The sequence below is a fragment of the Cryptotermes secundus genome, unplaced genomic scaffold (genome assembly GCF_002891405.2).
Source record: "Cryptotermes secundus unplaced genomic scaffold, Csec_1.0 scaffold584, whole genome shotgun sequence".
NCBI classification, from domain to species: domain Eukaryota; kingdom Metazoa; phylum Arthropoda; class Insecta; order Blattodea; family Kalotermitidae; genus Cryptotermes; species Cryptotermes secundus.
In genome coordinates, this window is record NW_019735468.1 from 1167728 (window position 1) to 1181422 (window position 13695).

The 13695-nt window shown below is 43.1% G+C and overlaps 1 protein-coding gene across 3 annotated transcripts in view; it reads left to right on the forward strand.

The window, feature by feature from the left end:
- LOC111869389 (glucose dehydrogenase [FAD, quinone]) overlaps positions 1-13128 on the forward strand; it is a 59902-nt gene extending 46774 nt beyond the window's left edge. For all 3 annotated transcript variants that reach the window (XM_023860887.2, XM_023860888.2, XM_033753415.1), the window contains exons 2-4: positions 7665-7867; positions 8278-8486; positions 10919-13128. In XM_023860887.2, the coding sequence (XP_023716655.1) occupies positions 7666-7867; positions 8278-8486; positions 10919-12367 (1860 nt within the window). In that variant the 5' untranslated portion in view covers position 7665 and the 3' untranslated portion in view covers positions 12368-13128. The remainder of the gene's footprint in view (positions 1-7664; positions 7868-8277; positions 8487-10918) is intronic.
- The last annotated feature ends 567 nt before the right edge of the window (positions 13129-13695 follow it).

A 13695-nucleotide genomic window follows, 5' to 3' on the forward strand; every position in this document is an offset into this window, starting at 1 on the left:
GTGTGATTATAAGGCAGTCTCCAGTGTACCAAGTGAGATCCAGGGTAGAACAGGGTAGAAATGAACGGAGAGTGACAGACAATGATAGGAGCACAGTTTCAAGGCACCTCCCCTCCACAACCAAGGTCGGTAGAATTAGTTTAGGATAAAAGTCAGGATAGACAGATCAAAAGCTAACCTTTTTCTTCATGTAATTATTATTGTAAATAGACAGTGTACATAGTAGAAAATGTACGCAGGGAGTTCTGATTCACCCGCCAGTAACCATCCTGTCCTCGACCGCTCCCGAGCTACCATAGCTAAGACAGCCGACGGCAGCCGAGTGCAACATAGATGTTAGCGAAAGAGAATAACAGACGAAAGTGATTATAAGTTCTCACCCCTTCCCCCCGCGATTACATAGGCGAGAAAGCAGTAGGAGGTGAGAGGAGGAATGTTCCTCCGAAAAGTTGGTATTTACCTACAAGATGACACGATACCATAAACCTGAAATTCAAAGCAAAGCATTGTTTTCCGGCTCGCTTTTTCTTTTATTGGTTTGCGACGGATGGTGTTTTGTCGAAGGAATTCAGTGCGATACGGGCGTGCAACTCACAAGGAGAAAACACGGATTAAAAATAATGTAACTGTATTTTCCCCGTGTGGTAGCAAGTTAGAAACCCTCCACCACTGTCCTGCGAGTCGTAGAAAGTGACGAAAAGGGACCCAGTGCCTGCGGATATAAGTGGGTCACTCTGTAACAGGTACCTGGTCCTCCAGGCTGACGATCTTGCTACGTAAAAAGATTATTGTTCCGAAATCCACAGAAATTAAAACCGGGTGGTCTACAAGTCTGGCAGAATCTTCTAAGGAAGGTTATGAGACAAAGAAGACTGTTTTGATACTGCGGATTTTAATTATATTTCATTGCTTTACAGTCATGTTATACATTTATACATCGATAGTGAAAATAATCAACCTTTCGCACTCCGGGTCAAACATTATATTGGGCCAGGGGAGACGCCCAAACTGAGGTCCAAGGCTGTAATAACATGGTGACTAGTAGGTCTTTCCGCACCCCTTAGGATACGTAACAGATAAGTATTTAGGGAGCCGGAATAGTACAGTCGGTATAGTGACTGGATATGGACTGGACGACTGAGGGATCAGAGTTCGAGTCCCGTTAGAGTCAAGAATTTTCTCTTCTCCTTGTCCAGACCGGCTCTTGGGCCTACCCAGCCTCCTACCCAATGTGTACCGGGGGTAGAGCAGCCGGGTCATGAAGCTGACCACTCACCTCAACTAGTGCCGAGGTCAAGAAAATGTGGATCTGTATATCCACTACCCTATACACCTTCATGGTGTAGTGCTTAATGAGTTAAGCACGGTTACCTTTACCTTAATAGATGGCAGGCTGGAGGGAACTGAAATTTTCGTAGAGAAACTGTTTCCGTGCCACTTTGTTACTCATAAACCATAGATGGACAGTCCGTTAATTGAACTGGAAATTTCACGATACGCCATCATCTGTGAAATTAAAATCTGACATGAAGTACTGTACCTGAGGGCTTTCCAGGACTGGGTCTGCAGATAACCCCTAAACATTGTGCAATATATCTCTAATGCTGAAGCAGACGTTAGTCCTCATTCCAAGAACAGTTCGTATCTTGTTCCTGCTACAACAACGAGCAGATCGTGCACACGATTTCTTCTTCGTTAAAATAAAGGAATACGTGTATAAGTACACGAAGAGTAGTCGCACTCAGGTTTCATCAGATTGCAGTGCGATTTATGCCATATTTATCAGTGGAGTTCTCGAGCACTCCGAATGTGTTCCTAGTTACCATTCCTCATCTTACAACTCGCTGCGTAATCGCAGGTCTTTGGTGTTCTTTCACCCGGAAGTGTGTCTGTCGCTTAAGACTGCTTCATCACATTGTTAGCCGCTAGCCATACCTGTATATGGAAAACGTGTCGAGAAATCCAGATCACGGGCGTCTACGATTTTCTTTCAAAATTATACATGAATATTCCATTTATCTTAACGAAACAATATAAAATGGAAAATGTAGGCAGAATAATTTCTTGAAATAAAAACCTCACATTATTGTAAAATCATCATCATCATCATCATCATCATCATCATCATCAGAGGTCCCAGTTCATTATCGTGTTTACAAGATCTCTCACTAGTCCCTATCCCGAGCCAAATGAATCCAGTTCATAACTCCTCATCCTATTAAGATCTATTTTATCTTATCTCCCAACTCCGTCTATATCTTCCTAGTAAATAAGGGAAATATTACATATTTATTTTTTTTAGTTATTGTGAATAGTGGATTGGACACGAGAGTTGGCTGAGTCTGCATTATTTAATGATGCCGTTGACTGAGATAGGCCGCCTCTGTGGTCTAGCGGTCAGAGTTCCTGGCTACAGATTCAGAGGTCCCGGGTTCGATTCCGGGCGCTACCATATTTTCTGATAAGTAGTGGGATGGGATGGATTGGATAGATCTGGCTCAGGATAGGACCAGTGGCGGGCTCTTGTGAACACGGTGATGAATCTTCGGGTTCCATAAAATGCTGGGAAATTCTAGAGTAGCTGCAGAATTGGCGGCTCCTCAAGAAGGCCTCAGCTCCATGAGTAAGTAAGTAAGTGGTTGTGGAACGGTGACCACTCAGCCTCGTAAGGATAATTGAGGAGCTATTTCAAGGAAATAGCGGCTCCGGTCTAGGAAACCGAGACTAACGGCCGTGGGGATCCGTTGCGCTTACTACGTGACACTCTCTATCAGCAAAAGTTGGCACTAATTTCGCCGACAAGCGGCGGTCGCTCGGTCGGTATAGTTCGCTTGCGGACTAAAACCAAGGAGTTTAGTTTTTGTTGACTGAGATAGGTGTTATATAGAGTGAAATGGAAAGGACTTGGTAGGATGCTGTCGTGGCCTGAGATATTGTTCTAGCATCCGTGCAGAAATGCAGAGAAAATTCACGAAATACATTAAATCACGTGCAGCAAACCAGGTCGAGGAAAATTTCGTGAGGCGAGAGTATATCTGTATAAAAACTGAGATCCAGTACCTTTGGCAAGAAAGCCAGGAACGAACGATGTATTCATAGGGAGTAATACGCTGCTGGCCACGGTTCCAATTAATTCCTATCGTTCTTCTGCAGCTGCATTTTGACGTAACAAGACATAATCTGTTGAACCCAATGACTAGAGTTTAAAGAGCACGTAATTAAGAGGGAAGTGATGTACTGTTAAAGCAGTTCTCTATTGCATATCAACGTGACAGAACAATTGTTATCATGCCGGAAAGACAGCCGACCTCCTGACAGTGTAGCAGCACATCATGACCTTACCCCAACCTCCAGTCACTTTCACCACATAACGGAATTTCTATGTTTCTATGAGAAATGCACAACAATAGAGTTAGTGCTCTCTCATGCCAAACTACTAAAAAGGGAAAAAAATGACAACTAGGGCAGTTGTTTAGTCGTTAAAATAATAGCAGTAAATTACGTGACATAAAACATGAGAATTATATATGATATAGCGAGAGAAGTATAAATAAAACCCGTGATTCATAAAACTTTCGTAATAATTCAGTAATAAGAGTTATTTCTGTTTCTGAGATTTGAGGTTGTCACGGCGGTGACTGAACTTCAGTGTCTTCTGGTACGAAATGCCACATAATCTGATAGAAGTTAGCAACGTTTCGGAGGAACATGCTGCCTCCATCTTCAGAGTATCTTGAAATTCTCGCTTTTCCATTTATGAGAGTACATTTCGCTGGTTATTATTCTTGTTTAAAAATATTACCGTTTAATTTGTTGCGGGAGCAATTGATTCATGTGTGTTATGTAACAGCAGTCTTCCTAATGCAGAACCAGTTAAGATATATCGGGAAATATGTGGAAGAAGCTGTCCTGGCCTAATTTAAGGTACTATCCCAGCATGGGCTTTGAGCGACTGAGGTAATCGATGAAGAGCCTCGGGATATTCTGCCTCTGATTTGATATTCGAACCCGGGACCTCCGCATATGAAACAGGAATGGTGACCACACCATCATGACGTTCGGCAGATGTGGGAGTAACGCTACTACGAATATCTTGTTCGGGAGATAATTGTTTATAATCCCTACGGCGATACCAGCTATCGTATCTGAGTCTTCATGGTTCTTTGCGGTTTTCCAGATGGAGAGGAGGGCCTATACTCAGAGAGTTTACGACAGCATCCTTCGTAGATATTCATGATCATGTTTGCATCACGGACCGCCTCTGTGGTCTAATGGTCAGAGTTCCTGGTTACAGAACCAGAGGTTCAGGGTTTAATTCCCAACGCTACCAGATTCTCTGAGAAGTAGTGGGTCTGGAGCGGGGTCTACTCAGCCTCGTGGGGATAATTGAGGAAGTACTTGAATGGAAGAATAGCGGCTCCGGTCTAGAAAACCGAAATTAAGGGCCGTGGGGATTCGTTGCGCTGACCACCCAACACCCTCTATCCGCTAAAGTTGACACTAACTTCGCCGACAAGCGGCGGTCGCTCGGTCGGTATAGTTCGCTTGCGGGCTAAAGCCACGAAGTTTGATTTTTGTTTTCATCCCGATCGACACTGTGTAACTTCCGGAGTAGAAGCAATGCCGTTCAATTTCTGAGAGTCAATAATTTGAATAAAATGTAACAAATTATTTAAGGTGTTTTAAATATGTAGATGCACAGGAGAGGTTTAAAATACATTTGCAAGATAAAGGAAACCACGTTATAAGGAGAGCAGTTTTGCAGTTTTCTAATGAATTGACAGGACTGCAGGGAGTTGTGTTAAAAGCTTCCTGTTTCTTCCGATAGATACTCTTCTTACGAGAAAGCAGATGTCACAATTCAAGGAACGTTTTAAATTCATGCGTCGTAAGAAACTGAAAATATTCGTGATTGAAGTAAGAGAGAAGACAATAAGGGAATCCGTGTTGTTACTCAACTTGACAACTCTCCTTCATCGATTCATTTCTTAGCAAAAGATTATAATCCCTGAGATATCACATAATATTAGTCACTATTTCCTATGCTGTCAAGCGGTTGTCATTTCGCGTTGTACTTTTAACTTTGTGTGCAAATGCCTATCATAAAATCGGGCCTTACCCTAACATTCGATTTTATTGATTTTAGAACACATAAAGCAATAAAAGAATCAGAAATCGTACAATCCGACAGAATCGCTTGACAAAGTATGTAGGCCTGTTAGTGACATGGTTGACATAGCTCCAGTACAAACGCGTGACAGTTAAGTTTTTTATGTGAACCGAATATTGTTCGATGGCGTGTAAAACAGATACGTGAAGGTATATCGCGGCATAAACAATGAGCGTAAATACTTAACAAAAAGAAATGGGATGATTTTGATGTATTTTGTCCTTTCTGTTCTGGATAAGATCTAAAAGTTTGTGACGATGGATAATGTCCAAAAACATAATATTTATACTTTTTGTTCTGGGCTAAACAAAATAGCTTAGCTTATTAATAGAACATTATATCTTATTTTTTTATTATTATTAGAGGGGATGGGTTTCCCCATGCACTTAGACCAGTTATTGGTCCATTGTGCGTCCCCCTTTTATTTCTACTGTCGCCATACCCTACCGGTACTGGTGCGTGCTATCAGCCCCGTTCAGCCAACGAGGTCGGCCCTCGGTACCTGATATTTCCCCCATCTACCAGATGCATTGGAAACTACTTGGGCGGGAAATGTGTTGCCTAATTTTGCTCAGAGGTCTCTTAGAGACATGAGGATCTTTTACGTGCCGTAAATCTACGACACGGGACCCACGGCTTAAAGTTCCTCCCGGAGGACTTGTTCAGATTATATCTTAAGTTCTCGATAAGAAAAGTCAAAGTTAAGAAATCATTACGAAGGGCTTAAATAGACTAATAACCTGTGCACCAATGAAATGTAATTGTTTACTAAAGGATTAGATATCGTGTTTGTAAATTCCATTGTATACGTATACATATTTGCCGTATTTAAGTTTCAATATCGTTTCACAGAGGAAAGGGTGTATATATCGCTGTTATAAATCAAAATCGACAAAATTCTGGTACCAAGAATTGCAAATGTAATTTAATGACTTGCCAGTCACGGTAGCCGAGCGGTCTAAGGCATGTACTGTCTTCGCTCACTCGGAAACCGGGGTCGTGGATTCGAATCCCACACAATGCATGGATCTTTGGTGTGTGAATGCGTTTATTCTGTGTTTTGTCTTGTCCTGTGTCAAGGTAGAGGCCTTGAAACGAGTTGATCACCCGTTCAAGGGGTCCTACCGTCTGTAAAATAGTAATGAAACTTAAAAATGAGCCCTGTGCTCCAAAGTGGGAGCGAGAGGAGAGAGAGAAAAAAATGTAATCACTAAATACGAGTAGTTTCATAGCAATAGGGAAATTCTTGTTTGTTAGTTATTTAACAGCACTGTTACTGTTGACTTTATATAGCGGCGATAATAAGATGATTAATGAATGTGGAGCAACTGGTGGAAGGGGAAATGCCAGGGGAAATCGAAGTACTCGGAGGTGCCACTCTGACCACCAGAAATTCTACCTGACTTGGCATCGAACACGCACCTCTGCAGTAAAAAGCCGGAGATTAACTGTCTGAGATATTGCACGGTCGAATTTCTTGTTAAATGAGACTTCAGAGTAGCTGAGGGAAAGCCATAGAGTCTGATGTTCAGTCTGTCGGTCGGTCAGTCAGTCAGTCAGTCAGTCAGTCGTTATCCCGCCTATGAGACCGTCTATCAACGCGAATTTGGCAGTGCCTACAGGACTTCCATTTCTTACAGAGGTAATTTCTTTCAATCCCAATTATTTTTCCAAGCACTTTGTTTTAAAAGCTGAAACTGCATATATTGCTATTAGTGTACCAGAAATCCCAGCTGTAGCATACACTGTATGAAATCAATGATATAATAATTTTATGCAGTCTACCTGAGCTGGTGTGGTGCAGTCGGTATAGCGACTTCTTATTGGCTGGACGACCGAGGGTTCGGAGTTCCGAGTCCCGGTAGGGTTAGAATTTTCTATTCTCCATATCGCCCAGACCGGCTCTGGGACCCACTCACCTTCCTATCCAATGGGTATCGGGGGCTCTTTCCCCGGGTTTAAAGCGGCAGGAGCGTGAAGCTGACCACTCACCTCCAGCTAGTGCCGAGGCCAAGAAAATATGTATCTATACATCCACTTCCCCATATTCCTTCGTGGCGTAGTGCTTAATTAGTTAATCACAGGAACAACTTCACCTTGTTTACCTTGATATTCAGTGTAATTGGATTAAGAGAAGGAGCAATCAATTATGAAGTAGGCGTACATGGCAACAAATCAGGGAAGTTAATAATGGGCCGGACTGGTAGCTCAAACGTAAATATAAGAGAAACTTACTGGGGAAAACTGTTGGAAAGCTTCCATTTGGGAGACCAAAGAGGAAATAGGGGGATGACACGTAGGTGGGACTTCTAGGTGGCAGATTATAAGGGTGCTCACAATCGTGTACAGTGGAGGGTTTTGATACTAACAGTGATGAATCTTCGGGTCTTGGTACCAGTTGCTTAGTCCCAATAAAAATTACCGTTTTCCTGAATGTACCTTAATGCTTTTTCATCATGTTCATCACCGGCGTCTAACGTGCACGTTTCTGCAGGATGAGCTGTAACTGTCCGGTGACGCAGCCGGGGCCCACTCTGGCCAGCACTTGCGGGGGTTCAGCCTTCATGCTGTTCATGGGGCTACTCGAAGTTTTCATCCGGTCACAGTGCGATCTCGAGGACCCCTGCGGCCGCCCGGAGAGTCGATCCGTTCCGGATCCCATTTACGATTTCATCGTCGTGGGCGGAGGGTCCTCAGGTAAGAAAAAAAACTTGTCTTCCTCTTTCCTTCTGTGAATAAAATTAAGTCCGTAAAGTGCCCAATCAGAGGAAGAACCCCAGCTGAGGATCGAAGTGGTGAAGCGTGCTGGCTGGTCTAGCCTGTCGCACGCTTCAGTAGCTGTGGTACGTTGGAAATGAGAATGGATACCATAGCACTGAAAGAAAAACTTCCTCTACAGTTACTCTTTCTACCACAGTTTCCGCATACACTACACCGCCTCTGGGCTGAAACCTGTCCTTCGCTGTGAGAAACAGCTGCCTAACGGTCCAAGCTATGGATAGCTCCGATCGCTTTTTTATAACATGTAAATATTATTAAGTAAGAGGGATTCGAACTCGTAATCTTGTGGTGCTATCTCTGTAAAAAATATACTTTGTGTCTTATAGGAGCAGTTGTGGCAAGCCGACTGAGCGAGATTCCACACTGGAGGGTCTTGCTGATTGAGGCGGGCGTTGACGAACCGACGGGCACTCAGGTGCCATCCATGTTCCTCAACTTCGTGGGTAGCGACATCGACTGGAGCTACAGGACAGAACCAGAGGAACATGCCTGCCTCAACGAGGCTGGCCGCATGTGCTCCTGGCCTCGGGGCAAGGTACCGGTATTTTGTAAAGAACCGTTATTCATTAGGCACGTCTACTGATGAGCGAACTGCGTATGTAATTAGAAACTGTTACAGCGTTCGTCTCATTCATTTGTTCTTCCCTCCACATTTCTCACTTATTTCTTAACCCCTTTCTCTAGTCGTCCTTTCGTCTTCCTTCACTCTCTTTTCTTTCCTATTTGAGTTTTCTTCTCCCTTTTTTATTTTTCGCTTTCTCTTTTTCCTTTTACTCCATTATCTCTTTCATTTCCCTCCCGTCATTATCTTTATTTACATTCCTCCCTGTCGTTTTTACTTTTCCTTTCTTCTTTTACTATATTTCAGTCTCCTCTCGTCCCATTCCCTTCTTTCCTCATATGTTACTTTTACTTCCTTGCATTCAGTCTCTCCCACGTGCATCCGTTCACTCACACATCACATTACGACAACGTCACATAAGAGGTCTGCTTCTAGTGCCCCCTCGCCAATAAGACCATTAAGAATTTTCCCATGGCTCTTGCTGTAAGAATAGAATCCGCCCCGAGACCAGACTCAATTGTTGGGACCTGATTACGAGTCAGCATATGCATAGCGTGTCGGGGAATCTAAGGACCATCTACTGCGTAAGCCAACAACGTAATTTCAGAGATATTTGTGCCGCTTCTACAAGCAACTCACTGAGCAGGTTTTTATGCTCTGGAGGCAAGCGCCTAGAAACTAGGTCGGACTGTTTGGCTGTACTGAGAATTTTCGTATGTATAATTGTCTCTCCAGGGAAAAAATACTTTCAGTCAGAACGTGATATATTCCTCAACAATTCTTTCGTAATCATCCATTCCATTTTCTAACCTCCATTGACATTACAGAAGGTCTTCAGTTGAAAGGGCTTCGTTAAATAACATAAGACTCAATGTTCCATACCAGAAACGATGAAAACCACGAGTCACTGGTCTTGACACGGTAGCTACTGAATTGCAAAGAAAATGTAGCCCGTAAATAACTCTGACACTATCAATGAAAGTGAAGGATTCTCAAGTAAAAAATTAGGCTTTAGCTTTAACTTTCCTGTGATATACATTAACCCGTGATTTGTTTTCTGTTGTGACTTGTATTTAATGCATAATAACATAACTTCCCCTACATACCGCTCCACAAAATTTCTAAGTTAATTAACTAGTTAGCAGATACGAACACTGATATACGAAGAAATCGAAGGGACGGTTAATCTATGTTGTAGGATCTAAGCACAAAATCTGGTTCAAGGGAATAGTGACAAATGGTATTTCATTTCTTTCTCAACACCCTCGTCCCTGTCTGCACATACGCTTAGACCCAGAGCACACCGACGGTGCACTATTTCCATACAAAACAAATTATGCATTGTCATTAAAGACAATATCAGGGCACAGCCTTCAAAGTATCTCTTATAGCATGAACTCACTGCGATTAATTTCAGTTTCTCCTAGTCACTCTTACTTCTTCCTGAATCAGCGATACAAATTGGATATAAATTAATGGGATCTTCTGTACAGTGAGTACAAAGGAAAGCGTTCCCTTTGAAATTCTTGTTTACAGAACCTTCATCATAGCTCGCAAACTTTCTACCACGTGACCGACTACAAAAAGGGTTCAATATGTTGAGTCAATATTCCTTTCTTAGCAAATTTTAATAATCTGCCTAATGTTGTGGAAAAGAAAACTAATTTTCTTTTTATGCAATGTCCTAAATTGCTCACATCCTTTCATTTCCTGAGCCCTTTGTAAGGAATCGCGTTTCACATCCATACAAGAACTGTCAAAATTTTTATTCTGTATAACCTGATTTTAAAAGTTTTGGAACGTAAACTCGACTATAACATTTTTGAACTGGATACTACCAAACACTGGGGGCACGCGTTAGCGTAGTTGGTTGAGGCACAATGCTACAAGCTGGTAGCTAGGGGGATCGAATCCCGTTGAGGTGGACCTTTTCAATTGATCTAATCCTTTCAGCAGCACTATTGCCCTGGGGTCGACGCAGCCTTTAACAGAAATGAGTACCATGAATATTCTTGGGGGTAAGGGGCGACCGGCGTGTAGGGCTAACAACCTTACCGCCATCTATGAGCCGATTTTCTAGAGAAAATGTGGGAACCTCAACATCTCACAACCCTACGGGCCTCCACGGCCTGTTACAGGGATACCTTTACTTTATTTTTACTTACTACCAAATATTTCAAAATTTATTCGTCTCTCCTATTCATAAAAATCGGATTTATATTTCTTATTGCTTCCTGATATTTACAATTTAAACTTTTTCAAACTGACTTCTTACATATACCAGTTATATTATGATTTCATTACAAAATTTATTTAGTGACAGGTAGAAACCTACAGCAGTCATTCTGCTGGCTTCCAGTTAAACTGAAGTGGGCTGAAGCCCTGTGTGTGTGTGTCTGTTGCAGGTTATCGGTGGAACAAGCGTCATGAACGGGATGATGTACATCCGTGGCAGCAGACGAGATTACGACGACTGGGCTGCACTTGGGAACACAGGCTGGTCCTATCAAGACGTCCTGCCCTACTTCTTGAAGTCCGAAGACAACCAACAACCGCACCTTATGGATCACGGCTATCACGGTGTGGGGGGCTACCTCACAGTAAACCAATTCCCTTATCACCCACCTCTGTCTCACGCCATTCTACAGGCAGGCCGGGAGATGGGTTACGAGGTCCGAGACCTGAATGGAGTGTCGCGTACAGGATTTGCCATAGCCCAGACCACTAGCAGGAACGGCTCCCGTCTGAGCACCGCCAAGGCTTTCCTCAGACCAGTCAAACATCGCCACAACCTTCACATCATGCTCAACACGACTGTGGCCAAGGTTCTCGTCAACGAGACCACGAAAGAGGCCTACGGAGTGGTCGTTATCAGAGGTGGACACTCAGGAATGAACGAGGTTATCCTTGCTAGAAATGAGATAATAATTTCAGGAGGTGCAGTTAACTCTCCTCAGATTCTTATGCTGTCGGGTATAGGTCCTAAGGAAGATCTGAAATCCGTTGGTATCCCTGTTATAGTAGATCTTCCAGGCGTCGGGCGGAATCTGCATAACCACGTTGCATATTTTGTGAATTTCCTCATTAATGACACGGATACACAAGCACTGAACTGGGCAACAGCTATGGAATACCTTCTGTTCAGAGACGGTCTGATGTCAGGAACAGGTATATCAGAAGTCACTGCTCTCCTCAACTCTAAGTATAACAATCCTGATGATGATAATCCCGATCTCCAGTTCTTCTTTGGTGGTTTCCTTGCCAACTGTGCCAGAACAGGTCAAGTTGGTGAGAGAGTTAATTCCAATAATACCAATGCCCAGAGACCTGTAAATATAATCCCTGCTGTGCTTCATCCGATGAGTCGAGGATACCTCACGCTAAGGAATGCGGATCCTCTGGCCCACCCAAAGATTGTTGCTAACTACCTCTCTCAACCTGCCGACATCGCTACGTTGGTGGATGGTATCAAGATTGCCATAGCCATGTCCCAGACGCCGAGCTTGCAACGCTACGGTTTTCGGCTTGACGAAACGCCAGTTCCTGGCTGTGAGAACATCACATTTGGCTGTGACGCGTACTGGGATTGTGCGGTTCGCAGACAAACAGGCCCGGAGAACCATCAAGCAGGCACCTGTCGTATGGGACCTGCTGGGGACCACGGGGCAGTTGTTGACCCCGAACTTCGAGTTTACGGTGTCGATAGACTTAGAGTTATTGATGCATCGGTAATGCCTAAAGTCACATCTGGCAATACAAATGCTCCAGCAATTATGATTGCAGAAAAAGGAGTAGATATGATCAAGAGTACATGGTTTGGAAGAAGAACCTGGGATATCTGGTATAAAAAGTAATGTGCGATGCTTTCTTTAACGTCATTATAATTTTCGCATGACGCGATGTTTGTGTGGAAACAAATCTTGTTGTCGTCCGTTTCCTCCGTATCGGACGGGAAGAAAACACCAAGATTTCTGTAAGTTGCAGTGAATGATAACTTTCACGAGCATATAAACTGTACACTGGCCTCATCCGATTTACTTGAAATTGGGGCTGTTTTGCGGGATACAAACAATTCTTATCGAAGAAGCAGAGGGCTGTCTTTTCAGGGTCGTTGCTCTGTGACTTGCTCTGGTGTTTGTGTTCTGTGCACCAAGTGGTTCCGGTGGTTTACGCAGAAAGCTGCTACCATGTCGTTCAAGTTGAAACCCGAGAACTGTGACTCTTGCTGTATGAAGTGCCGAGAAGCTTAATAACAGTTTCAAACCTCGTCCATATCCTTCATAATTACATCCCTCACAAAAATTGTTAAGATCTTATTAAGCGAGTTACTGGTGAGGAGACAAGAAAGCTCAGCCAAGCAAAGGTGCGCAACTCCATGGGTGCTTTTCAATGCTAAGGCAACTTAATTGGTACACTCTTTAACATAATGGAGAAGACTACCTCAAGACACTCTGCTGAATGCTTTAACATGCTCAAAGAGAATGTATGAACAAATTTTCTCTGTAAGCAACTTTCTCTAATAGAGGAAGTTACAATATAATGACTGCTAATTTTATTATCTTACACGTAAAAGTTGTAATTTACATTTATAAAAATTAAAGTGTTCCAAAGCTTACAATATTATGTAAAAGGTAAAAGGTAAAGCTATCCTTGTAACAGGCCGTGAAGGCCCGTTGGGTTGTGAGACGTCGAGTGTGCCACATTTTCTCTAGAAAATCGGCTCACAGATTGCGGTAAGGTTGTCAGCCTTAACCGCCGGCCACCCTTTACGCACTAGAAAGACTCCTAGTGCTTATTTCTGTTAGAGGCTGAGTCGAAACCAGGGTCACAGTGCAACGGAAGGATTAGGTAAATTGAAAAGAATCCACCTCATCGGGATTCGAACCCGCGACCTTCAGGTTTGTAGCACAGTGCCCCAACCAAATACGCTGTTGCGTATATGTAACAGCGTGAAGGCACAGTGCAAAGTGACCGGTTCATAAACGCTAAAAGAATTCTTCGTAATTCATTATATAACTCACTAAGTACCAGTACTTGGAGAAGCTTAATGCTGTTGAAACTGAACTTTTAAATAATTCATTTCCTCCGTAACTTTTGCCTTTTCTTTTCTTCGTGTTTTCAGTTTACTGCGCTGCAATATGTTCCGGCTTGGTTACGTGTAACGGTTTGCCCGCGGCTGAGC